Source organism: Acomys minous, assembly GCF_964271855.1.
Source record: "Acomys minous genome assembly, chromosome: 12".
NCBI classification, from domain to species: Eukaryota; Metazoa; Chordata; class Mammalia; order Rodentia; family Muridae; genus Acomys; species Acomys minous.
The window spans coordinates 93,439,268-93,461,587 of record NC_140493.1 but is presented as its reverse complement, the minus strand read 5'-3'; the positions used below and the strand labels follow the sequence as shown (position 1 = coordinate 93,461,587).

The following is a 22,320-nucleotide window of genomic DNA, read 5'->3' as shown; positions in this document are numbered from 1 at the left end:
GAGGTGGTTGGGACTGGGGCAAGAGTGACTGGTGAAGTTGCTTTGGGGCTTTCAGCAGCTACAGTGGGTGGAGTAGAGGGTCCGTAGTTGCTATTGTTTGCCTTAGAACCAGGAACAGCACAAATGTCTGTTAGGAATCGGGTGGAAGTGAGACAGGAGGGGACCCCATCCTGTCAATCACAGAGTAACCTAGTTCCTCCTCCCTGCTCTGGGATAGGTACAGCCAAGCTGATGCCCTCAAGTATGTGGGCATCGAGAGGGAGACCGACGTCTTCTAGCCCTCTGGGCCCTGTGCCAGTGCTGTGCTAGCAGCACTGTCTTGGCTTCAGGCATACACCACTGCTGCGCCAGCTCCTGCAATGTCTTCCATGCTGAGAAACCCCACCCACTCCTGTATAACTAGGCCTCCACTTTATTCCAAGGGGACAAACTGCCTCAGTGAAAGGGGAAACAGAGGCGGTGAAGACCTGGTCTCCCAGGAGAGTTCAGATGTGAGAAGCTGCACCTCCACATCAGGGGAGGAGGCCATGGGCTGGGGTGGATATCAGTGCTTGATTTTTCCTCAGCTCCCAAGCTGTGGGCCCTCAGGAATCAACCAGTGCTACCATTTAAACTTTCCTAATCCAGAGGTCTTGTGTCATTGGCTATCAGGCGTTGCTAAGTGAAACCAGGTCCCTGGAGCCTGCAGGTGTCAGGGTTAAAGGTGAGCCTGCCAGGCAATGCAGACAGAACTCAGGGAGAGTCATCTCCGTGACATCTCTGTGGCTACAGGAGGGAAAGCTAAGTGCCACCATCCTGTGGACATAGGTAGAGCCAGCCAGAGCCTGGGGAAAGGACTGTCCTAAGACTGCGGGATGGGGGCATTTTCAGGTTCCCAGTGACCCAGCCCCTTCCAAAGTCCCTTCCAGCTCAGTGGCAGCAGCCTCGGCTGGGAGCACAGACCGTGCCTGGTCGGGAGTGAGCACTCTGGGTCACTGAGGCGTCCCCTGTGCTCCGGCCCTCCCTCCCTCAGGCTCGGTCCATGGAGCAGCTTTGCTTCTTTCCTCAGGGTAGCCGGCTCTAGTCTAGACTAGAGGGGAGGTTGTGTGGTTTACTCCGTCTGTATAGTACCTGCTGCTGGTAGTGTCTGGGTGGGTAAGGGGTGCCACGCATATTTAGGAGGGTGTCCCAACACAGAGCAGACTGGCAGGCAGACCACCCTTCTCTCTGGGATTCAGGCAGAACAAAGCACTTTAACTTTCTTTTAGAAGGTCTATAGATTGGAGTGGAGTTTGAGCCAAGGTCTCTGGGGTTCCTGCCCAAATCCCACTTCTGAAGGAGGAAGAGGAGAGTGGAAGATCTCCAGTTCTGTCTCATCTTCTGAGAGGCAGGAGGAGCTGGCTGACACAAGAACAGAAACTGTAGTCAGCATAGCTGCCTTGGGTCTGGTGTGCTAAGAACAGGGACGTTGTTCTGTCCGGAAAGGACTCGGGCGGGTACAGACTGGCCTAGGGAGTGTTAGAATGGGGAACAGGCTCCTTGCTTCCTGGCGAACCAGAGCTCCTCCCGTGGTCCTTGCTAACCAGTCCCTTCTCCCAGGAGCCGCAGTCAGCGCTTGTCCCACCAAAGAAGTCAGGCTCCCTTCCGACATGCTGCCTCTTAGAGACTTGCATGGGACATGCATGCTTGTGCACATACACACTCCCTCACCACACTGGTAGGTACATACGTACCTCACACTCATCACCCCACAGCTCCTGACAGTAGCCTCTCCCCACACCCCAGTTGGGCTGACCCCCAGCAGAGTTCTGAAATTGACATCTGTCAGTGGCTTGTGTCTGTTGTGTGTATCAGGGATGCTGTCAAGCCTAACTGTAGGCTCTGAATTACTCATTCTCTGGGAAACCAGAGACAGGTGGAGGGGGGCTGGCATGAGGAATGCTTTCAACCATGTTGGTTCTAGACTGACCTCAGCTTTCCCTCAGCATCACTGGCAGCCTGCCCCGCCCTCACCCGCCCCCACCCCCACCCCCACCCCCGCCAGCCCACTAATACTCCTGCTCCATTAGCTGCCGGTTCTTGGTCCCTGCTGTCTTCTATTTTTAATGACGGGTTTCAGCCCTCCTCTCCACTTCTACCCCACCTCGTGTAAGACGATGGATAAAGCGACGTGGTGGGGACTGGTGGGGAGCTGGTGTACGTTTGGCTTGATCGCCAGTGATTTTCTTGCACTTTAAAGTCCTGTGGCTTGTGACCTCTTATCTAATAAAGTGTTAAGAGTCCGTTTTGGCAAGTTGTGTCCTGTATGCTTGGGCTGAAGGATCAGAGGTGGTGGCATGGGGCAGATTGGGCAGAAGCTTTAGCGCGCTGATCACTGCTGTGGGGGCGGGGGTGGGGTGGAGCTGACCAGGGTGAAGCCCTGGTTGGTGCATAGGTTTTGTTTGTTTCTTTTTTTATTTTTTTGAGACAGGGTTTTTCTGTGTAGCCTTGGCTGTCCTGGACTAACTCTGTAGACCAGGCTGGCCTCGAATTCACAGAGATCCACCTGCCTCTGCCTCCCGAGTGCTGGGATTAAAGGCGTGCGCCACCACAGCCCAGCCGAACTCAGAAATCGTGACTGCCTCTGCTTCCCCTGTGCTGAGACTAAGGTGTACGCTGCCACCACCCACCTTATATGCATAAGTTTTGAGGACTAGACAGTTTCCAAGCTCTCAGAGTAGTTCCCTTAAGAAGACTCCATTCATCCCTTGGCCATGATGTCAGCTACCACACAGAGACTGGGGCTCTGCCACTCTGCTTTATTGGACCCGCTCAGTTGAGGGCACAGCGGGCTCTGCCCTGCTCTAGAATAGAGGCCCAGCAAGTGGGTGAGTGGCTGGCAGGACTCATGGGCTCACTCTAGACTGGGCACAGCACAGGGCAGCCCACTGAGTTTTGTTTTGTTTTTATATACAAACAGATAATTAAAAAATTAGAATAATATATAGTTTCTCTAGAGAGAGACTTTGCAACAAAAAATATATATATAAAGAATACAACCTCCTGGGCAAACGCAGCAGCAGCATTTCTGAGCGGAGGGGGAGGGCTCCTCATGCATCGGAGGGGGCCAGGCCTGCACACCGAGGCTAGTGCATATTTCGGAAAAGGGGTGGAGGAGTAGAGGGCTGGCTGGGTGGTGTCTGCATCATTGTCTACTTGCAGGCTTTTTATGGCTTTGGCTAAAGCGTGTGAAGCAGCGGAGGTACTAAAGTGCTAAACTGAGGCCTCTTGGTCTCCGTAAAAACAAAAAGGGCGGGGCAGGGTGGGGGTGGGGACAGTGATGACGTTCTTCCCTCAACCCTGGCTGGGAGGAAGCAGATGGAAGACAGCCGGTCAGCGGGGCAGGGGGGAGGCTCCGGGGTGTGTTTTAGCAGCCTCCTCCCCCCCATACCCTCTGCAGCCCCACAGTCGCCCACATCTGTCCCTGCTGTTAGGATGCACAGGAAGGGAGGCATCCATCTCCCCTGCCCTCCGCTGTTAATCCCTGGCAGCAGCTGGGACAGACATGGCAGGAAGGCCTGTCTCAGCCCCTTGGGCTTCCTCCTGGGGGGTGGGCAAACAGCCAGGAGCCTGGGAGAAGGGGGATGAGCAGGGCATTGGTTTAGGCAGTGAGGCTCGGCCACTCCCTTTGGTCCATCTGCAGCTCTGCCCACCAGACCTGGCAAGAGGGGAGTCATCCTGGTGAACAGAGCCTGCTAAGAAGAGCCAAATGTCCCTGGCTGGGGAGGGGGGGAGGAAGGTGTTGAGGGGACTTAGAGGAGTTGGACTTGGTCCCTGAAGCCCCTGTGACTCATTCAGACCTGGACTCCTCCAAGATCTGGGGGAGGTTCTGGTCCCTGGGGCCTGGGCCAGGGGCTGAGGCTGGGCCTGGGCCAGGGGCTGGGGCTGGGGCTGGGGCTGGGGCGGGAACCTGGGTGGGAGCTGGGGTTGGGACAGGGGCCTGAGCAGGGCCTGAAGGAGGTAGGGGAGTTTTGCTGCCAGGATGGGAATCGTGGGTGGCCTTGGGCTCGTTGGTGTGGTAGGAGCCCTTGTAGCGATGGTTTTGCAGATAGAAGAGCACCAGCATTCCCACAAGCCCCAGCAGCAGGAAGGCCACCAAAACTGAGCGGAAGAAAAGAAACAACTCAGGGAAGGTCTCTGGGGGTATGCACATAAACCAACAGCCAAAAGCATCATGTCTAACTGTACAGGATATGACCATGTGAGGCCATGCCTGTGTCTAGAAGGTCTGGATTCTGGCTGATCCCTTGCCCACTTTACTCTTCCCGTGTCTCTGATGACTAGTCCTCTAGCTTCTCATTTCTCTAGATGTTGTTACATCGCTATTTCCTCATCCTGTGACTATTGGCTGCATTTTAATATTTCACTCCAGCTAAAAGTTGGTAGCTGCCCCGCCCTCGCCCAGTTGTGTGCTGATGTCAGCATAGCCTGCCTCACTCTCCTCTCTCACATCTAACACCTCGCTCCTCAGCCCCAGGACAGGAGCTGGGAGGGATGCTGACAGCATGGCCTTGGGAAGTCAGGTTAGTGGTCAGTGCTACTCACAGCCTAAGAGTATGGCAACCCATCCATCGTCGTGGTAGTAAGGGAAGTCTAAAGAGGAGAAAGGGCTGGTTAGGGAGGAGACACTGCCTCTGTGTTGAGAGCCATTTCCCATCACTGTTACCCTCCACCCATCCCCGCCCTCCACCTGTGTCTCAGGATTTACCTGGGGGCAGGTACCAGGGATCGAGCTCAGGTGGCACCTCTAAGACAAGGCGTGGCATAGCGCCACAGTTAGACTCCGACAGCTCTCCTTGAACCCTCATGGCCTCTGCTTGCTCAGCAGTCATGGGGCGAGGGGTTCGGAAGTGGCTCTTTAGAGGAGCCACATTGTTGAACCGAACGCCAGACAGGCAGCCCGAGAAGCCTGGGCTGTTGTACCGTTGTATCTCCGGGTCGATGACTCCCGTCTCTGAGGGGGAGGCGGGGCCAGAAGGAGGCATTTGGGCACGCCCAGAAGCCCTGCCCGGCCTGCGCCCATCCTCCCCATCGTCCCTCGCTCCCCTTGCACTCTGCCCTCCTGCTGCCCCCACCTCCTCACTCTGCTTCAGCAGCTTCACCCGCAGCTCTCCCCAGACTCCCCGCAGGCTGCTTACCCATCACACGCCCTAGATACAAGGCCTTGGGCGAGTCCAGCTGGCTGTCCACCAGCAGAGAGAACTTCTGTTCTGTCATGGAGAAGTAGTCCACCTAGGGGAGAAGTGGGCACTGGATGGACACCGCCAGCACCATAAAGGAAGTCACTCTGCCCAGACTAGCCTTGCCCCAAATGAGCAACCCCAGGGCCAGGGAAGGATTGACACATGGCTCAAACACTCTGGTTTTGACCCCTGGCTTTTCGGTTTACTGGTAGTTCTCACTTAGACCCCTTACATTTCTATTTTATTTTATCTTGGGGGACAGGAGCCAGGCATGGTGGCGCACGCCTTTAATCCCAGCACTTGGGAGGCAGAGGCAGGTGGATCACTGTGAGTTCAAGGCCAGCCTGGTCTACAAAGCGAGTCAGGGACAGTCAAGGATAAACAGAGAAACCCTGTCTCGGGGGGAAAAATGAATTTTGGGGCACAAGGTCTCTACATATCCCTGGCTGTCATGGCATTCACTTTGTAGAGCAGGCTGGCCACAAACTCGAGATCCGTGCCTGCCTCTGCCTCCCAAGGGCTGGGATTAAAGGTGTGTGCCACCACACCCAGCTACACTTTGTATTTTGCGGGGAGCGCCGCAGTTCATCTGGAGTTCAAAATGTAGGAGTTATTTCTCCCCGTTTGCAATGTGGCTCTCAGGATCAATCTCTGGTTTATCAAGTTTGTGCCTTTAGCTACTGAGCCATCTCACCAGCACCAGCACTGCTTTTTCGATACAGGTCTCATGTACCACAGGCTGCCAAGGATAACCTTAAACTTCTGATCCTCCTCCCTCAACTGAGATTACATGCCCAGTCTGCAGTGCTGGGCACGGAACCCAGGGCTCATGCATGTTAAGCAAGCTCTCTGCTGACTGGGCCACGCCCCTCTGCCCTGGTGGTGTGACTCGCTCTTCGCAGCCTGCTCAGTGGTTTGTAAGTGGAGCTCAGAATAACTGCCAACCACATCTACTTCACAGAGCTGATGAGAGGGTCATGAGAGGTGACGCATGTGAAAATCCCCTGTATAGGGTGCCACAGCTAAGATTCTGATGCTGTGACTTAACTGCCCTATCCCCTGTCCATCTGTACCTGGATGAAGAGGTTTCTGTAGACCCGGGTGATGTTGACACTGTGGGGCTGGCCATCCGTCACTGGCCGAGTGGTTAGCTGGTACACATAGGGACTGGTGCCCAACTGATACCGGAGCTGTAGCGTCCCTGTGGAGCGGGAAGAGGAACATGGGTTCCTCTCTCGGCTCCACGGCCCCATCTTGCAAAGGATTGTATCGTTGCATTAGTCAGTATCTATGGGAGTTCGGGCGGCTGGAGGAAGAAGCCATGGAACTTACCGTCTTCCTTGATGAGCACAGCCATGTAGTCACGTACAAAGGAGCTGACGTAGAGCAGGACTGCAGGAGCAGAGCTGGTGCTGAAGCTAAAGGAGACCTCCTCTCCGGTAACATTGTAGACGGGCCCTCGATACCCGGGCACCGGCCGGCCAGGCCTCGGGTAGTCGGGCAGGCGGTACCCGGGGCCATGGTAGCCAGGCACATAACCAGGGGTGTCGTAGCCTGGAATATAGCCAGGCTCATAGCCTGGCACAGGCCGGCTCAGCATGTGAGAAAACTCCTGGGCTGCAGACCGAAGTGCTGACTGCAGGTTATAGCGCATCCATGTGCCGGTCTCAAAGAATCCGCCAATATCTGAAGCAGAGAAACCAAGCGGAAGCCTCAGACTTCTCAGGCAGACGTTCAGAGGGTTTTATACACACACACTCAGTATCTGCTACTATGTTGTTTTGTTTTTGTTTTCCTTCTTCAATTTTGGAGACATTGTCTCATTTTGTAGCCCAAATTTACAACCCTTCTGCCTCAGCCTTTCAAGTGCCGGGGGTTACAGGCCTGCACCACCCCATCTAGCACTAAATAGAATAATAGTGTGAGAGCCCTGGGAGATCATCTGGTCTGGTCTTCTGCAATTTACAGACGAGGAAGCGTAAGCCTAAAGGATAGGAGGTAATGACTTCCCCAAGAACACACAGTTTATGTGGAGGGCCAAGATTAGAATTAAGACTCCCTAACTCCAGCCGGGTGTGGTGGCGCACGCCTTTAATCTTAGCACTAGGGAGGCAGAGGCAGGTGGATGGCTGTGAGTTCGAGGCCAGCCTGGTCTACAAAGCGAGTCCAGGACATCCAGGGCTACACAGAGAAACCCTGTCTTGAAAAAAAAACAAAAATCAAACAAGACATCCTAACTCCATCCAATTATGTGTTGTTATTTATACTTCCCTGTATTCCTTTAGGCTCCACCCACAGTAACCCACCTGCCCCATGATTACCTTGGGCCAACCTTAGGAAAATGTAGTCTGGACATGGTGAATCTCAAGGCTCACCTCAACCAAGAGCCTTGGTTGACATGTTTTGGGAATGTAGAGCTAGGTCAGGAAATGGCAGGAGAAAACATGTATTGTGAAGCTGAAGACACTATCAGAGCTAGGAAGCTTGTTCGGTTGGTAAATGCTTGCCCAAGCGTGAGGACGTGAATTCAGTCCCTAGCACCCACACAAAAAACTAGATGTGATGGCACACACTTGTAATCCCATTGCTTAGGAGGCAGAGGCAAAAGTATTCCCGCGGCTCGCTGTCCGCCGAGCCCAGCTGGTTGCTGAGTGAGAGATCCTGTCTGAAAACACAGTGTAGGTGCAGCTGAGAAACAACACCTGAGCTTGACCCCTGGCCCCCACACATGTGCCAGTGCCACCACCACACACATGCACACACATCTGCACATACACGGAGTAGATGTGCATAAGGTGTGGGAGCAACCTGCGTGACTTTGACGATAGCTGGAAGATGGGGAAGTTAGTGTGCTTACTGTTGGGACCCCTGCAGTAGCGGCTAGTTATGCCCGCACTCCCTTTTCCTGTGTGACTGTGGAGCTACCCAGCATATTCAAATGCCTAGTTGCCCCATTTAAGAGCTCAGAAGCCTAACAACCCTAGTGTCCCACAATTGCTGACTTGTATTCCCTTCCCTTCCCCTCAGACTTCCCATCATGCACCAAGGCTCTGTGCCCTCCCCCCAGTCCCTGAACCAGCAGCACTGACCGTGATTGCAATAAGGTCCATCAAAGGCCGTGAGGTCACAGTCACACGTGTAGTAGCTGTATCGCTCCACACAGCGCCCTCCATGGGAACAGGGGAAGCGGGGGTGGGTGCAGTGGCCCGTGCAGTTGGGGAAGGTGCCCTCAGAGGCATTGGCACGACCCTCCAGATTCAGAGTCACTCCGTTCAGACGCATGGCCCTCAAGCAGCCCACAAAAGGGCGCCTTTTAAGCTCTGCAGATCCTGGTTGAGAGTTAAGTGGAGAGGCAGGGGCTGTAGCTCAAAGGTGGAACATCCCAAGAGCTCCCCTAAAATGACTGTAGAGCCAGAGACAGGAATAAATACAGTGAGTGAGAAAGGGGGGAAACAGGGCTAGGAGGATGGACTAGAATATAAGGGAGTGGCCGGGCGTGGTGGCGCACGCCTTTAATCCCAGCACTCGGGAGGCAGAGGCAGGCGGATCGCTGTGAGTTCGAGGCCAGCCTGGTCTACAAAGCGAATCTAGGACAGCCAAGGCTAACACAGACCCTGTCTCAAAAAATCAAAAAAAAAAAAAAAAAAAAAAAAATATATATATATATATATATATATATATATATATATATATATATATATATATATATATGGGAGTGGAGGAGATCTATGGCCCCCTGGCTCACTCAAGGGGCAGGGAGGATGGGAACATGGGCTTCCTGGCAACGTGGAGCATGACCCATGAGAGTGTAGGAACAGGATGGAGGCTTCCTCCCTGCTCCTGGGCTGCATGATGGAGGCGTCCTCCCTGCTCCTGGGCTGCTGCTTACCAACATAGAGGGGCTGGTCATACTCCAGCCAGATGTAGGTCTGCAGAGGCATAGGCCTTAGCACCCAGGGCCGATGGTCCACTCGCAGCCGGGCCTGCTTCACATTGATTTCAGCCCGGACCAAATGCCACTCGTCGTCATTGAACTCGAAGTCCTCTGAGTGCACGGTCAGGTTCTCGTCCCCATTGCCGATATCAAAGGCGAAGACCACATCCCGGGACGCTGGACAGCATGGCAGTAGAGAAAGGGGGTTCTGGCCCCTCCCCGAAGACCCCGCATAGTGTTCTTGCCCAATACAATCCTCTCCTCACCCTAATGGGAGCTCCCTATATAGCCGCGCCCCCCACTTAGTTCACAGCATAAAACAAAACCTACAGATGGCTTAAAACCACACAATATATTGCCCAAATTTGCCGGTTCCTGGAATCAGTTTCCCAATTCCCATGCCCGGACTAGAAAAAATAACTAGTTGGAGATGCTTGAAACCTCAAGAGCCTAGCTCCCCTTTTCATAAGTAAAGGGGCCAAGGGGCTGCGGTCACATAGGCAGACACTAAGACCTTTCCCTGCCACCTCTCAAGAGGGTGACTGCCCTGTTCCCTAATCCAGTCTCCACGGGGTGATGTCCCTCTACGAGCCACATTCTTCCTAGTCTGCCTACTACTCACTGTTGAGCTCCACTCTCACGTAAGGTCGGCGCCACTGGCAGAAAGGGCCCCCCATGTTCTCTAGGAAGACGCCTGAGGGAGCCGAGGTCCTGAAGTAGAAAGAGACATCGAGGCTGTGGTTGGCACGGATTGGGGGGAAGCGCAGCGCGGCTCCAGTGTGGAAGGAGATAGTGTTCCAGGAATTGCCTGCAAAAACAGAGCGAGGAAGGCCTAGTCAGGGAAGTCGGAGGGTAGGGGAGTAGGGGAGCCTCAGTGGGCGGGAGGCAGGGAAGAACAGAGCAGGCAGAGTTGGGGAGACTCCGAAATGGGGTGAATGAATACTAAGGCACAGAACAAGGAAAGGGAGGGTCAGATCACAGCAGGAGCATCTGACCATGGGACCTAGAGATCCCCAGTGGATGGTCAGGTGATGTACGTTTTGGCAACAGTCAGTGCTGGAAAGGCACGCCAAAGGAGTCTGCTACTCACGGTCGCCATAACAACGCAGAGGCCGCAGGAAGAACTGAGCTTCGGAACTGGAGCGGTTTGTATCCCCCACCACTATCTGAGTGACAGGCAGGTGGTCCACGAAGGTCAGCAGGCCCTTGTCCGTTCTCCTGTGGGAGCAGGATGCAGTGACTCAACCCTGCCTCTCAGCTGCCCCGGGGGGGGGGGGGGTCCCTGAAAAACAAAAACCTGCCCTCCCATCCCCTCACCACTGAGGCTGGTCCGCATCACAGTTGCAGTGCAGGGCAGGGTCCACACAGCTCCGGTCCAGCCCACAGGCACAGCGCTGGATCCCAGGCTGAGAGCCTCCCCAGTAGAAATGTTGCTCCTCATTTCGGCCAATCCAAAAGCTGTAGGGGTAGCCTCCTGGGGAAGACGCCAGGCAGCTTCCAGGCCCTGCCCCTCCACTAGCCTCTGGGTTCCTCATGCCCAGGTACAAGCAGCCCTGACCCACCCACCCTTACCCCCACCCCAGGCTCTCCTCCGGCTGTGCCGCCTTGCCCTCCCTGCCGCCAGCCTCAACCTGCAGTGTTGAGCAGCCGGGAATTGTAGCAGGAGAATTCGATCCACTGCTCACAGTGCTGGGAAGCGTTGGCCAGAGCACTGACTTCTTCCCAGGAGGCGTTCCAGTACTGGATGGCCCCCAAAAAGGGCCGCTCCATGCTGGAACCTGTCACTCGAGTGGTCCACAGCCTGTCATGCCGTACAACTGTCCATGCTCGGTTCTCTGGAAGAGACGGGACAGAGCTTTGGCTGGATGTAACAGGTTCTCTGTCTCCCTCCTTGTCAACCCACCAAACCTGCCGCCACCTAAGAGCCAGTAAATGTGGCCAGCCACTTCACTGTAGCCCAGCTTTGGGTCCTCCATATTGGAGGATAGAGATGCAGCTGCTGGAATGGCCAGAAGCTGGAATTTATCTGGAAAACTACAAATTTCTAGGTGTCTTCCCTTCTACACTGTCCTTTGACCCCACATACACACACACACTACAGTTTCATCTTGGCCCCCCCCCTACAGCTTCCCTGGCCCCCACATCTCCTACATTGTCTAGTCAACCATGACTCCACCCCCACCCATCAAAGCCACTTACCTCGGATATCACAATACACAACAAATGGCTTCAGGGGTCCACTGCCATCAGGATCAATGGTGAAGTTTCCAGACATTTTCCCACTGAGGCGATAAGCTTCACAGGACTCCTTATACAAAGCTGGTGGGGGCAACGAGGCAATTGTGGAGCTAGACGGCTAGAAGAATGGTCACCCCTACTATCCCCAACAGCTTCCTGACCCCCAATAACCTTCCTCCGACCTCCGACCCCCTGTACCATCGAGCTTACGTTCATGGCAGGTAACGCCCTTGTAGCCAGTGAGTTCACAGTAGCAGATGAAGTCATCCCAAGACTGGTAGCAGCGTCCGTCATGCTCACACATGTTTGGGCTGCATCTGGGGAAGGGGTCAACACCAAAGGGAAGAGGCTTGAAAGGCGATCATTCCCAGTTTTCCAAAGTACCAGGGCACAGGGACACTAGATAGTCTACAAGGATCAAGTGCTTTCCTCCCTTCTTCCAAAAGGCAAAGTACATAGCCCCTGCCAAACAAAACCTTAGGACTGAATAGAAACTTTCTTTGACTCCTGGGCACCTGTAACTTTGCAGGAAGAATATTAAAAAGAAAAGGCCACTCTTGACTATAGGAGCGGGCTTCAGAGGGATCACTTGATAGGGAGAGGACCTTCTGGATACCTGTCTGTGATGCCACATGTGTCAAAGAGGACCTCAGCAAAGTAGCCAAGCCTCCGGAACTCCACCAGAGTCAGGTTGACCAGTTGGCCGTCCACCTTGAGCAGCTCCATGCAGCCGTGGAATGCTGTCTGGTTGGAGTGGCAGCCCCAACGGCTGGCTGGCTTGGGACAACCTGGAGCAACCACACCTTGTAAGGCCCCTTTCTCTGGGAAGAACCCAGAGACCCCTCCCCTGGGGAAATGCCAAGAAGGAACGCTACATACATGAGTGGAGAAAGGATGCTACAATCCAAGTGCAAGTGATGGCAATGACGTATATATACCCCACGGTCTCAGAGGGGAGAGGGGGCTTGGTCCCTCCGATATTCTCCATGTGGCCCCATCAGAACTGAGTTGGACCTTCCCACCAAGAGAAAGGGCAAAGTTGCCCCACACTTACCACCAAAGAAGTACGAAGTCCCCGTGCGGATCAGCAGTGGGTACGAGACCCTGACCTCTGCCCCCTCCACATCATCAATACTGATGACTGCATGGTTTTCCTGTGCCACAAAGTTCACCTCGTGCCAGAAGCCATCGTTCAGACGGTACCCTGGACAGGAAAGGAGGATGGTGTGAGTGGGTGGAAGCAGTAAGAGAAGACTGTGTTTTGGGGGAGGCGGGGTGTCTTTTTCTTTTTTTTTTTTGTTTTTTGTTTGTTTGTTTTTAGTTTGTTTGTTTTTTGAGACAGGGTTTCTCTGTAGCCTTGGCTATCCTGGACTCGCTCTGTAGACCAGGCTGGCCTTGAACTCACAGCCATCCACCTACCTCTGCCTCCTGAGTGCTAGGATTAAAGGCGTGGCAGCAGGGTGTCTTTTTGTTTTTTGTTTTTAAAGAAAAAGATTTTGGGTTTTTTTGTGTGTGTGTGCATGCCTGGGAAGCCAGAGGAAGGGGTTGGATGCCCTGCAGTTGGAATTACAGGGTGGCTGGAGAGAGCTGTTCAACACCCAAGAGTACTGCTCTCGCAGAACACCCAAGCTGGGTTCCCAGCCCCCTTGTTGCATTTTTGAGTCTCTCTGTATCCCAGGCTGGCCAGGAACTTACTATATAGTCGTGATGACCTCAAACTTACGGTTTTTCCTGCCGTGGCTCCCCAGATGCTGGGATTATGGGCATACACCGCCACAAGCCACCATGCCCAGTGGGAAGATGGTCTTGAGTGGGGACGCAGCGGTCCCACTCTGGATCCAAACAGCAGTCTAAGAGCACCCCATTGTTAGATTTATCTCCTTGGGCAATGGCACCTCTGCCGGCTCCCTTCACTGTCCATAACCTTAGTCATTGATTGACACAGTGTGCAAGTTGGAAATAACTAACAAACTTCTCCAGGAATCCTCCAGAACCACTGGAGAGTACCTGTTTTGTTCTAGATCCCACCCTTTTCTAGGCAGCTTGTGCTGCCTAGAGCCCGGAGAGCCTCTCACCAGCAGCAAACTGAAGCTTCTTGCGGCCAGTCTGCGCTATGGATACGTTGACTTGCCCTTCGCTAAGCATCAGTTCCACGTGACCCAGCCCATCCCCCAAGCGGGAGAAAAGGAGAAGCCCGGTGAGGTCCCAGGTGCGGAAGCGGAAGGAGACTGCCAAGCGGCCGCGGCGGGGAAAACCAGGCACTTGGACGAAGTTGTGAGGGCCTCCGAAGTTGATGGGGTGTGGGACGGGATCCAAGCAACGGAAAGCCACGTTACCCTAAAAGGGAACGAGTGGATGTATCAGGCCACGGAAGCCTGGTACTCTCCACGATGCTCTCAATAGGTTAAGCTAAGACCCAGGCCAGACACTCCCTAGATGTGAGTTGGTGGTAAGACCTCCAAACTTAACCCTTCCATCCTCCGCAAGTATGTCTACATGTTTGTGGAAGGGGTCCAAGCAAGCCTGCCCTCTGCTCCATTGCTTTTTATCACGAATCCCACTGTCTCCAAAGCAAAACCTCTTTTTCCTCCTCTTCTGACACCTGGACTGGCTCACTACTAAGGGGTGAATGGCATGATCTGTGAAGTCTTTTGTTTTTGTTTTGTTGTTGGTGGTGGTGTTTTGTTGTTGTGTTGTTTTGTTTTGGAGACAGGGTTTCTCAGTGTAGCCTTGGCTGTCCTAGACTCACTTTGTAGACCAGGCTGGCCTCAAACTCACATAGATCCGCCTGCCTCTGCCTCCCTGAGTGCTGGGATTAAAGGCGCGCGCCACCATGCCCGGCCAGATCCGTGAATTCTTGGTACTCCCCCAACACCTGAGAATCCGACTGTTGAGAGTGGATCTCTTTTCTCTCTACCTCTTAGCTTTCCAAGCGGCTTTAGTGTCCCTGTCCTCCCACATCCCCCCCCCCTGCCCACTGGCCTCGAAGGTGATCCGCGAATGGCGCCGCACTGCCATGTCCGCAATGTCGATCCGGTTGTAAATCACATTTTCTATGCAACCACGGAAGTTATGCCGGTAGGCCAGGTTCTTACGCGCTGCACCTACCAGACCCCCGATGAATATCTGTAGGAAACAGTGAAAAGAAGTTTCCCTGGGTTTAGCGCCTACCTTTCCTGTGCACGTGTACCATAAGTACCCTTTCTACAGTACTGGGCCCAGTTTTAAGAAAGAACTTGGACCACATTTCCCCAGTTTGAGTGCCAAAGCTTGTTCAGGCTTGAGCCTTAACGCCGCCATTAGTTGGCTGCAGGCCTTCAGTAGATCAAATTGTTTGTCTTGGATACTTTGGAGACACCGAGTCTTTATCAATTGACCAGAATTGTAAAAGGAGACTTGGGGACAATGTCTACTTTTCCTGGTACCCTGAATCTGGATTTCTTTTTTTTTTTTTTTTTTTGGTTTTTTCGAGACAGGGTTTCTCTGTGTAGTCTTGGCTGTCCTAGACTCGCTTTGTAGTCCAGGCTGGCCTCGAACTCACAGCGATCCGCCTATCTCTGCCTCCCGAGTGCTGGGATTAAAGGCGTGCGCCACCACGCCCGGCCCTGAATCTGGATTTCTAGACCCATTTTAGTAGATCTGTGGTAAGGACTGAAACAATGGATAAAACACTCTCTGGCATGTGTTCACACACACACACACACACACACACACACACACACGACACACACCCCAATCCATTGTCACGCTCCCAAAATGGTGCCCCACCCATGGTCACCTCATTGTCCAGGTTCAGCCTCTCAAAGTCACCGTTGAGCACAAAGCGGTGGACGTAACCATCCAGGGTGAGATTTGCGTCTCGGCCATACCGGTCAACCCTCACATAGTGCCAGCTTAGGTCGTTGAGGACGCCGCCAGCGCTCACTGTGGTGTGCCCCGGTCTTGGCTGGATGGGGCTGCTGCCTGAGGGCCCGGCAGAACACAGTGAGGACGCCAGCAGGCCCTAAGCCCTCAGGCAAGCAGCATTTCTCAGCCCAGAGCACCAAGCGCTACAGAAGGGCGGGTTGGCTCAGCCGGTATAACAGGAAGGACCAGGCTGAGGCAGGGCAGCCCTCTGTGGTTCCCGAAGCTCACCCAGGCTCATGTGCAGCAGCAGGTGTGCCCCCTGCAGTTCAAGGGTCACATAATCCCCCTGGGAGCCCTCGGTGTGCAGCAGTAGCCCGTCCTTCTCCTCCGTCTTGAAACTAAAAGCGAACACGTCCCAAAGACTTTGGCTGACCCCTCTCGGGAAGCGGTACGAGATGGCATCGTCTCCGTCAAAATACAGTATGTTGGATTCTGTGCAAAGGATTGTGGGTGGGCAGGGGAGCTGGGAGACTGTCCCTTCTCCAGATCCCTGTCCCTCCCCCGGCCTCCACCCCCTTACTGTAGGGACAGCCATAGATGCCCAGCCGCAAGCCGATCTTGCCGCGTGGGTTCCAGGCCAGTGGCACGATGCGGATGTAGCGAGCGGTGAAATGGTAGTGCAGGTCATGGCGTACCACTGCCGACTCGTTGACGTTACCGAAGAAGGTCTGTGGGGGTTGGGAACACTAATAACCATGTTGTCCCTATCCTCAACTTCCTGGGGCAGCAATGACTTCAAACCTCCCCACTCTTGACGGGAGCGGGAATAGGAATTCACCCCCACCTCCCCTGCCTCCAGGACTGTATACAGACTAGTTTCCCGGGTCTAGGGTGCCCCTATTATTTCTTCAAAGCACAAATCTAGTATCGTTGCCTTCAGGGAGCTCTCCTAGGTTTTACGCTAAAGTGTGTTAAACCTTATGACTGGCAGGAATCAATCAGAATTGAACTAAATGCTGAGAGTCCTCACCTGTGCCTCATGCTGTCCCCTCCCCTTCCCTTTAAGCTAGTGCCCAGCCCAGGACCCAGAGCTGGGGAAGGCTCCCCAAGGGTATGCGCCTGGGCGCCGAGAGTACCGCGTTGTGCCCTTGTTGGTAGAATGGTGTCCAGCTGTCCACACGGTCCCCGTAGAGCAGCATGTAACGCGTGACCCAATCCCAAGAATTAAAGGCTCCCTGTGTGGCCACAGCCCGGATCCGATGCTTCTTCATTAAGTCTATCTGGAGCCAGGGATTCGGGTCCCCAATCCGGGGTGACCATCCACTGATGCCTACAGAAGGGGCAAGGGCTTTTTTATCACCCACTTATCTTCTCTCAGCTCTCTGGAGTCCTCCTCCCCTTCCTGGTTTGGGCAAGCTCACCGTGCAGCCGGGCAAAACGGGCTGTGGTAAAGAGCCCATAGTAGGAGGAGGCGCCCAGAGACCGTGCATACAGAGGCCCCACCAGCTCCTCATTGCAGCCATCTGGGGAGGGGTGGGGGTGGGGGTGGGGTGGGGGTGAGAGTAAGGAAATGAGCTTGTTAGTATGACCCCTCCTCTCTCAAAGGCTGGGCCCACTTAGCGGTTGAAGCGCCTCTTTACTGCCCCCTTGTGGCTGACTCAGCCCTCCTTGGAAGCCGTGCGCTCAACCTGGGTTTCAGCAACAGCTGCTCCCTCAGCCGAAAGCTTGCCATCTTCTAGGGGTCAGCCTTTGCCTCCATCTCTAGACCCAAAGCCCATTTACAGACCTTGCTAGCCCAGAGTCTGCCCTGTCTCAGTACTCCCCTAAATACAACCCCAAAACTTCAGCGTATTTAAGAACCTAAGTGGGCTTCAGAACACAAAATTAACCCCTGCCTCGCCATCAATTCCGTTAATCGACCCTCCCCCACCAAAACATGCACCAATCCCCAAACCCAGCCCCCTCCCAATCCCATTCTTAGCATCATCCTTGCCCTTAGTCAGGGTCACCAACTCTTATTTGGATTCTAGCCATAAAACCCAGCCCTAGCCACAAACCCCACCTAGTCCCTGAGCCAGCTCCAAATTCTAGCCCTAGTCCCTGGGAAGGGGGGGGACCTCAACTCTAGCCTAGGTCACCCATACCGCATTTATAGCCAACCCTAACCTCAAACCCAGGCAGTGGCTCCCGCTTGGATTAACAGCTCTAAATCTTGAAATGACTGGGAGCTCAGAGCCCAGCCCTAGCCCGTGGCGCGCACGCAGCGCCCTCCAAGCTGCATTGCGGAGCAGAGCGCTGGGGAGAGGCAAGAAAAGATGGGAGCGTGCAGGCGTGCATGGATGCGGGGAAGGACCGGCGACCACCTAGCCGCAATGCGGTGCGGGACTCACCCTGCAAACTCTAGACTCTTGCACCCAATCCCACCTGCCTCTGAGACCAGCACTCACAGTAGCCCCATCCCCGAGCTCCAGAGACCACAGCGGTGAGCAGGATGCTGAAGAGGCGGAGGAGACACATCTTGCGGAGCTGACCAACCCTGGGTGTCTGCCTTCCTGTGCCCTGCTCTCGCTAGGGCTCCCGTTCTGGCTCAGGTGCCCCAGCTTTTCTCCTGGGCTTCCTGGCTGACCGCTGTTTTTTTCCCCCCTTCCTTACCGACCCTTTCCACTCCCCTAACCCCCTTTCCTCCCCCCTCCTCTCTCTCTCTCTCTCTCTCTCTCTCTCTCTCTCTCTCTCTCTCTCTCTCTCTCTCTCTCTCTCTCTCTCTCTCCTCCCCTCTCTCTCTCTCCTCTCCTCCCTTTCTCCGCCCTCTTCCCAGCCTGTTTCTCCTGGCACGCGCGCGTTTTCCCGTACCCCCGCCCCCCGCCCCGCGCGCGCAAGCGCGCGTGCATCAGTCCCATTGCGAAGGGGCGGGATAAACAGCCTGCTACTGGGAAATACCCCCAAGTAACCCAAGGCTGGTGCTGCAGAGTGGCAAAGGAGAAGTGGGGAGAGGTGAGATGGAGCCTGACATTTTCAAGGAAAGGGAAGAGCTTCAAAGATGGATGCTTAGAGATGGAATGAAGGGCAAAAAAGAAAATATTTTCTGAAGGTAAATAGTGTTCCTGGCTCAATATTGGACACCTTCATAATGTGTGAATTCCGCATTTCCATCTACTCCACTTTACACATGGAAAGCCCGAGGCTCAGAGAAAGAGAGAGAGAGGGAGGGAAAAAAAAAAAAATCTCATTCAAGATCATACAACCATCGGCAGGGACCAGATAGAGTCAGTCAAGGTGGGATGGAAAAGTGAACAGGCAGACCCTAATCTCCACCCTCCCTCTTGGCCCCTTTTCCCCACCCCTTCCTTCCTGCCACAACTAGTTAGTTATTTAACGTTAGCCCCTGTGGCTGTACCTCAGAAACCTTTGTACCCAGAGATGGGGACCCAGCCCACAGAGCAGGTGGGAGTCCGGGCAGGGAGGGGGAGAAGGCTGCAGGGAGGGTGGGCAAGGGAGGAAGGAATGGGATTCTCCATCTGACAGCAGGCCTCTGTCCTCTGTGATCTGTGCGGGAGCCTATAAATCCTGCTTAAGACCCCTTTGGGCACTAGGGCTTTCTGTTGCCTGTGCTCTGCCTGGTGGTAGGCTATAGAGGGGTGGGGACACGGGGGGGGGGGGGGGGGCGAAAAGTCAGAAAGCCTTCAGCCTAAGCTTGAAGTCTGCATCTGACCTTCCTTCCAGGAGAGGGCACTGCAAAGGGAATTGAAACACGACGGTTTATTAATGATACAGATGCTCGGCCTAAGGCGAGCTGGATGTTTCCGTTGTCTATTATTTTCCCTCTTTTCAACGGTCCTCGCTGCAGACTTTGCCGGCTGGGCCAAATAGGACTTTTAGACTAGGTGTAAGGCAGTCAGTAACTGGGGTCCAGGAAGAACATATGGCTGCTCAAGGTCACCCAAGAAGCTGGAAACGGAGCTAGACTGTTTATTCAGGGTGTTCGGGCTTCGAACGAGGAACTCCTGTGTGTGAGAGAGAGAGTGGTGTAGGAATGTGTCTTACATGAGCCCTCTCTCTCTTTTTGATGCCACCAGGTCCCCTGGCAACCCTACTCTGACTATGATGAGGAAGCTTACTCGGCTGGGCCGTTGCCTGAGCTCTGTTACAAGGCGGATGTCCAGGCTTTTAGTCGGGCCTTCCAACCCAGTGTCTCCCTGATGGTGGCTGTGCTGGGTCTGGCGGGCAATGGTCTCATTTTGGCCACCCATCTGGCAGCGCGACGAACTACCCGATCTCCCACGTCCGTGCACCTGCTCCAGTTGGCCCTGGCTGACCTCCTATTGGCCCTGACCTTGCCTTTTGCTGCAGCAGGGGCTCTTCAGGGCTGGAATCTAGGAAGCGCCATCTGCCGAACCGTCTCAGGCCTCCACTCGGCCTCCTTCCACGCGGGATTCCTCTTCCTAGCCTGTATCAGCGCCGACCGCTACGTGGCCATCAAGCGAGCTCTCCCTGCCGGCCAGCGGCCATCCACACCTGGCCGCGCGCACTTAGTCTCAGTCTTCGTGTGGCTGCTGTCGCTTCTCCTGGCTCTACCTGCACTTCTTTTCAGCCGAGACGGGCCACGGGAAGGCCAGCGGCGCTGTCGGCTCATCTTCCCCGAAGGTCTCACTCAGACCGTGAAGGGGGCGAGCGCGGTGGCGCAGGTGGTCCTCGGCTTCGCGCTGCCTCTCGGCGTCATGGCAGCCTGTTATGCGCTCCTGGGCCGCACGCTTCTGGCCGCCAGGGGGCCAGAGAGGCGGCGCGCGCTGCGGGTTGTGGTGGCCTTGGTGGCTGCCTTCGTTGTGCTGCAGCTGCCCTACAGCCTCGCCCTGCTGCTAGATACAGCCGATCTACTGGCAGCCCGAGAACGGAGCTGCTCCTCCAGCAAACGCAAGGATCTAGCTCTGCTGGTCACCAGCGGCTTGGCGCTGGTCCGCTGCAGCCTCAATCCAGTGCTTTATGCCTTTTTGGGCCTGCGTTTCCGCCAGGACCTGCGGAGGCTGCTACAGGGTGGGGGTTGCAGCCCAAAGCCCAACCCTCAAGGCCGTTGCCCCCGCCGCCGACTCCGCCTTTCTTCCTGCTCAGCTCCCACTGAGACCCACAGTCTCTCTTGGGACAACTAGGGCTATGATAGCTTCTGCGCTTAATTAAATGGATACAATGCAAATAAGATGCCACCCAACTACTGTTACTATTTTTTTTTTTGAATTACCAACTTTGGAAATGAGTTGCAGTAGGGCCAAGGCAGTAGGTTACACCCCCACGCCCCTGCTTGAGCCTGAGTGGGAGGTGTGGGGGAGGGGATTGCTGACTCGGCTAAAGCTTTGAGTACTGACACTCCCACTGACTTTACTCAGTCTCTGCCAACCGAGGTGAGGTGGGAAAGCTGCCAGGTGAGGAGGGGCGGAGCTCCTCCAGAGTCAGTGTAAGAAAGGGCTTTCTAACAACCCAGTAATGGCTGCCTTAGCAAGTACCCAGCTCCCAAGAACGTGAAATGTGCGGGGTGATGCTGTCCCAAACTCTGTGTGCGTGGGTCTGGCTTAGAGGTAGGGGTAGGAGGCAAGAGATACTAGTTTGGGGCGGGATCCCTTCTAAAGTCCTGCAATGCAAAGAAAAACACTAATTAAAAAGTTGAGTCTGATGCTGTGTTACCAGGCTGCCCGAAGCCCCAACCACTCCAGAGGTAGAGGCAGGAGGATCAGGAGACATATCCGACTAAGAAGAAAAGAAATAGAAAAATGTTGAGTTGCAGTTTTTCACCTAGGATTTAAAAAAAGGGGGGGGGCTGTGCAATTTGCAAATTTCCCAAGAGGAGCTATTGGGTATTGGTTGAGACTGTGGTGCGTTGTTCATTTCCCCTGGGGACCAAATCTAAAAGAAATGCACTGAGCTTGCCAAGAATTAGAGAGGTTAGGCCTGAGAAAGAACTCTCCCGCAGGCAAGTGTCTAGGATCTTTAAAAGGAAGGAAAGTTCTGGTTGTGGCATCACTAGCCCTCCGAAATCTTAGCACACACTACTTCAGTGTAAAAGTACAGTCAGGTCCCTGGTCTTTGCTTTGCACAGTCACAACTGCCAGGAGTGTGCTCAAATGAGACAATTTTCTCAGTTTAGTATCCGGTCAGCAAAACCAGACCAAAGAGTCTAGGGGCAAAAAGGGCGTGGCATACAGGTCTCTCGGGAGGCAATAGCCTGAAGTCCCGCCCAGCCCAGCCCAGCTAGGCTTGTCCTGCATCTTATAGCCCTCAGGCGGTAGAGACGTAAAACTTTGGCCTCTTGAATCCAGAAGCAGGGAAAGGCCGAAGAACTGCGCAGTCCTCCAAGGGGTGCACAATACCCTCCGGACCCGACCTGGAACCCTCCGCCAGGGACCGGGGGAATCGCCGCTGAGTCAGCAACGGGCCAGGGCGCGTGCCCGCAGTCTTTGGCTTTAGCGCGGGCCCCGCCCTGGACTCCCAGCACCCTTGTTAACACATTCTTGTTCAGAAACGCAGCCTGTTCGCCTGGAGAGGCCTCCCATCTCTGTTCTGAAAGCACAGTATCTCCTAGCACGCCAAGCCACTCGCCCATTCCAGTTCAATGCATTGTAAATTCGCTTTTGTTTGAGGTTTTTGTCTGAGGCTTCCCGGAGTTCCTTCCTGATCTTTTCACCTCAAAGGTAGGATGACTAAGATCTAAAGCTGGACCCTTTTTAACTGCAAGTATGGAGGGCTGCCTCTGCAGCTAGCTCTCGTGCGCAGGTGTGGGGATGCGTCGCAGTTGTTAAGGGTCTCTACTTTGGCTGGGATTACAAGATGTGACAGGCTATCACAGGGGCAGTAGCCCGGCTTCTTTCCAGTTTTATGCCCTTCCTTCTCCAGACCTTCTAAGAGGGTTTTTAATTTGCTGCTTGGTGAGCCAGGAGTTAAAACAAGAGCTCGAAGGCGGGCCTACGTGACGACACAGGCACCCCGCGTCCGACCTCAGAAGGTGGGGCGTGGCCAACATCGCACCGCCCACTCCCTCCCCTATTTCCCCCGCCCCTCCCCACTGTCACTCAGCCAAAGGCACATGATGCAACCCGCCGCAGTTTCAAGCGTGGGATT

General features: G+C 54.5%; 3 protein-coding genes and 1 long non-coding RNA gene across 16 annotated transcripts in view; 2 read left to right on the top strand and 2 right to left on the bottom strand.

Moving 5' to 3' along the window:
- Window positions 1-2,262, top strand: part of EZH1 (enhancer of zeste 1 polycomb repressive complex 2 subunit) — a 39,563-nt gene extending 37,301 nt beyond the window's left edge. For 9 of the 10 annotated variants that reach the window (XM_084748793.1, XM_084748790.1, XM_084748789.1 and 6 more), the window contains exon 21: window positions 218-2,262. In XM_084748793.1, coding sequence (XP_084604919.1) covers window positions 218-278 — 61 coding nt within the window. In that variant the 3' untranslated portion in view covers window positions 279-2,262. The remainder of the gene's footprint in view (window positions 1-217) is intronic. The other variant, XM_084748787.1, reaches the window with a different exon arrangement.
- Window positions 2,263-2,763: 501 nt separating this feature from the next.
- Window positions 2,764-17,876, bottom strand: CNTNAP1 (contactin associated protein 1). Of its 3 annotated transcripts, none has more exons than XM_084748757.1 (24): window positions 17,667-17,876; window positions 16,641-16,742; window positions 16,356-16,549; window positions 15,800-15,947; window positions 15,508-15,711; window positions 15,152-15,336; window positions 14,356-14,499; window positions 13,449-13,710; window positions 12,428-12,577; window positions 11,990-12,161; window positions 11,584-11,690; window positions 11,335-11,454; window positions 10,767-10,970; window positions 10,453-10,609; window positions 10,226-10,353; window positions 9,758-9,943; window positions 9,091-9,312; window positions 8,291-8,530; window positions 6,534-6,887; window positions 6,275-6,402; window positions 5,157-5,250; window positions 4,727-4,972; window positions 4,564-4,611; window positions 2,764-4,119 (listed from the first exon to the last, which is right to left on the bottom strand). In XM_084748757.1, exons 1-24 carry the CDS (start codon window positions 17,734-17,736, stop codon window positions 3,809-3,811), a joined length of 4,176 nt encoding a protein of 1,391 aa, XP_084604883.1. In that variant the 5' UTR covers window positions 17,737-17,876; the 3' UTR covers window positions 2,764-3,808. The 3 variants fall into 3 exon arrangements, with proteins under 3 accessions (XP_084604883.1, XP_084604885.1, XP_084604884.1); XM_084748759.1 differs by having other exon boundaries at window positions 17,610-17,716; XM_084748758.1 differs by lacking the exon at window positions 16,641-16,742.
- A 234-nt stretch (window positions 17,877-18,110) lies between these two features.
- On the top strand, window positions 18,111-22,240 carry CCR10 (C-C motif chemokine receptor 10). Of its 2 annotated transcripts, none has more exons than XM_084748860.1 (2): window positions 18,111-18,307; window positions 19,293-22,240. In XM_084748860.1, exon 2 carries the CDS (start codon window positions 19,416-19,418, stop codon window positions 20,358-20,360), a length of 945 nt encoding a protein of 314 aa, XP_084604986.1. In that variant the 5' UTR covers window positions 18,111-18,307; window positions 19,293-19,415; the 3' UTR covers window positions 20,361-22,240. The 2 variants fall into 2 exon arrangements, with proteins under 2 accessions (XP_084604986.1, XP_084604985.1); XM_084748859.1 differs by lacking the exon at window positions 18,111-18,307 and adding an exon at window positions 18,332-18,660.
- Window positions 18,961-19,674, bottom strand: LOC311578851. Its single transcript, XR_014772970.1, has 2 exons — window positions 19,550-19,674; window positions 18,961-19,220 (listed from the first exon to the last, which is right to left on the bottom strand). It is a non-coding gene; the product is annotated as an uncharacterized lncRNA (long non-coding RNA).
- Window positions 22,241-22,320: the final 80 nt, after the last annotated feature.

Coding starts and splice junctions, on each gene's coding strand:
- CNTNAP1 (XM_084748757.1), bottom strand. CDS start 17,736: ATGTGTCTCCTCCGCCTCTTCAGCATCCTGCTCACCGCTGTGGTCTCT. Junction 15,948..16,355: donor ACCAACAAGGGCACAACGCG/GTACTCTCGGCG, acceptor CAACCCCCACAG/ACCTTCTTCGGTAACGTCAA. Junction 15,337..15,507: donor GCTGCTGCACATGAGCCTGG/GTGAGCTTCGGG, acceptor CCGGGCCCTCAG/GCAGCAGCCCCATCCAGCCA.
- CCR10 (XM_084748859.1), top strand. CDS start 18,637: ATGGGGACCCAGCCCACAGAGCAG. Junction 18,661..19,292: donor GGACCCAGCCCACAGAGCAG/GTGGGAGTCCGG, acceptor TGATGCCACCAG/GTCCCCTGGCAACCCTACTC.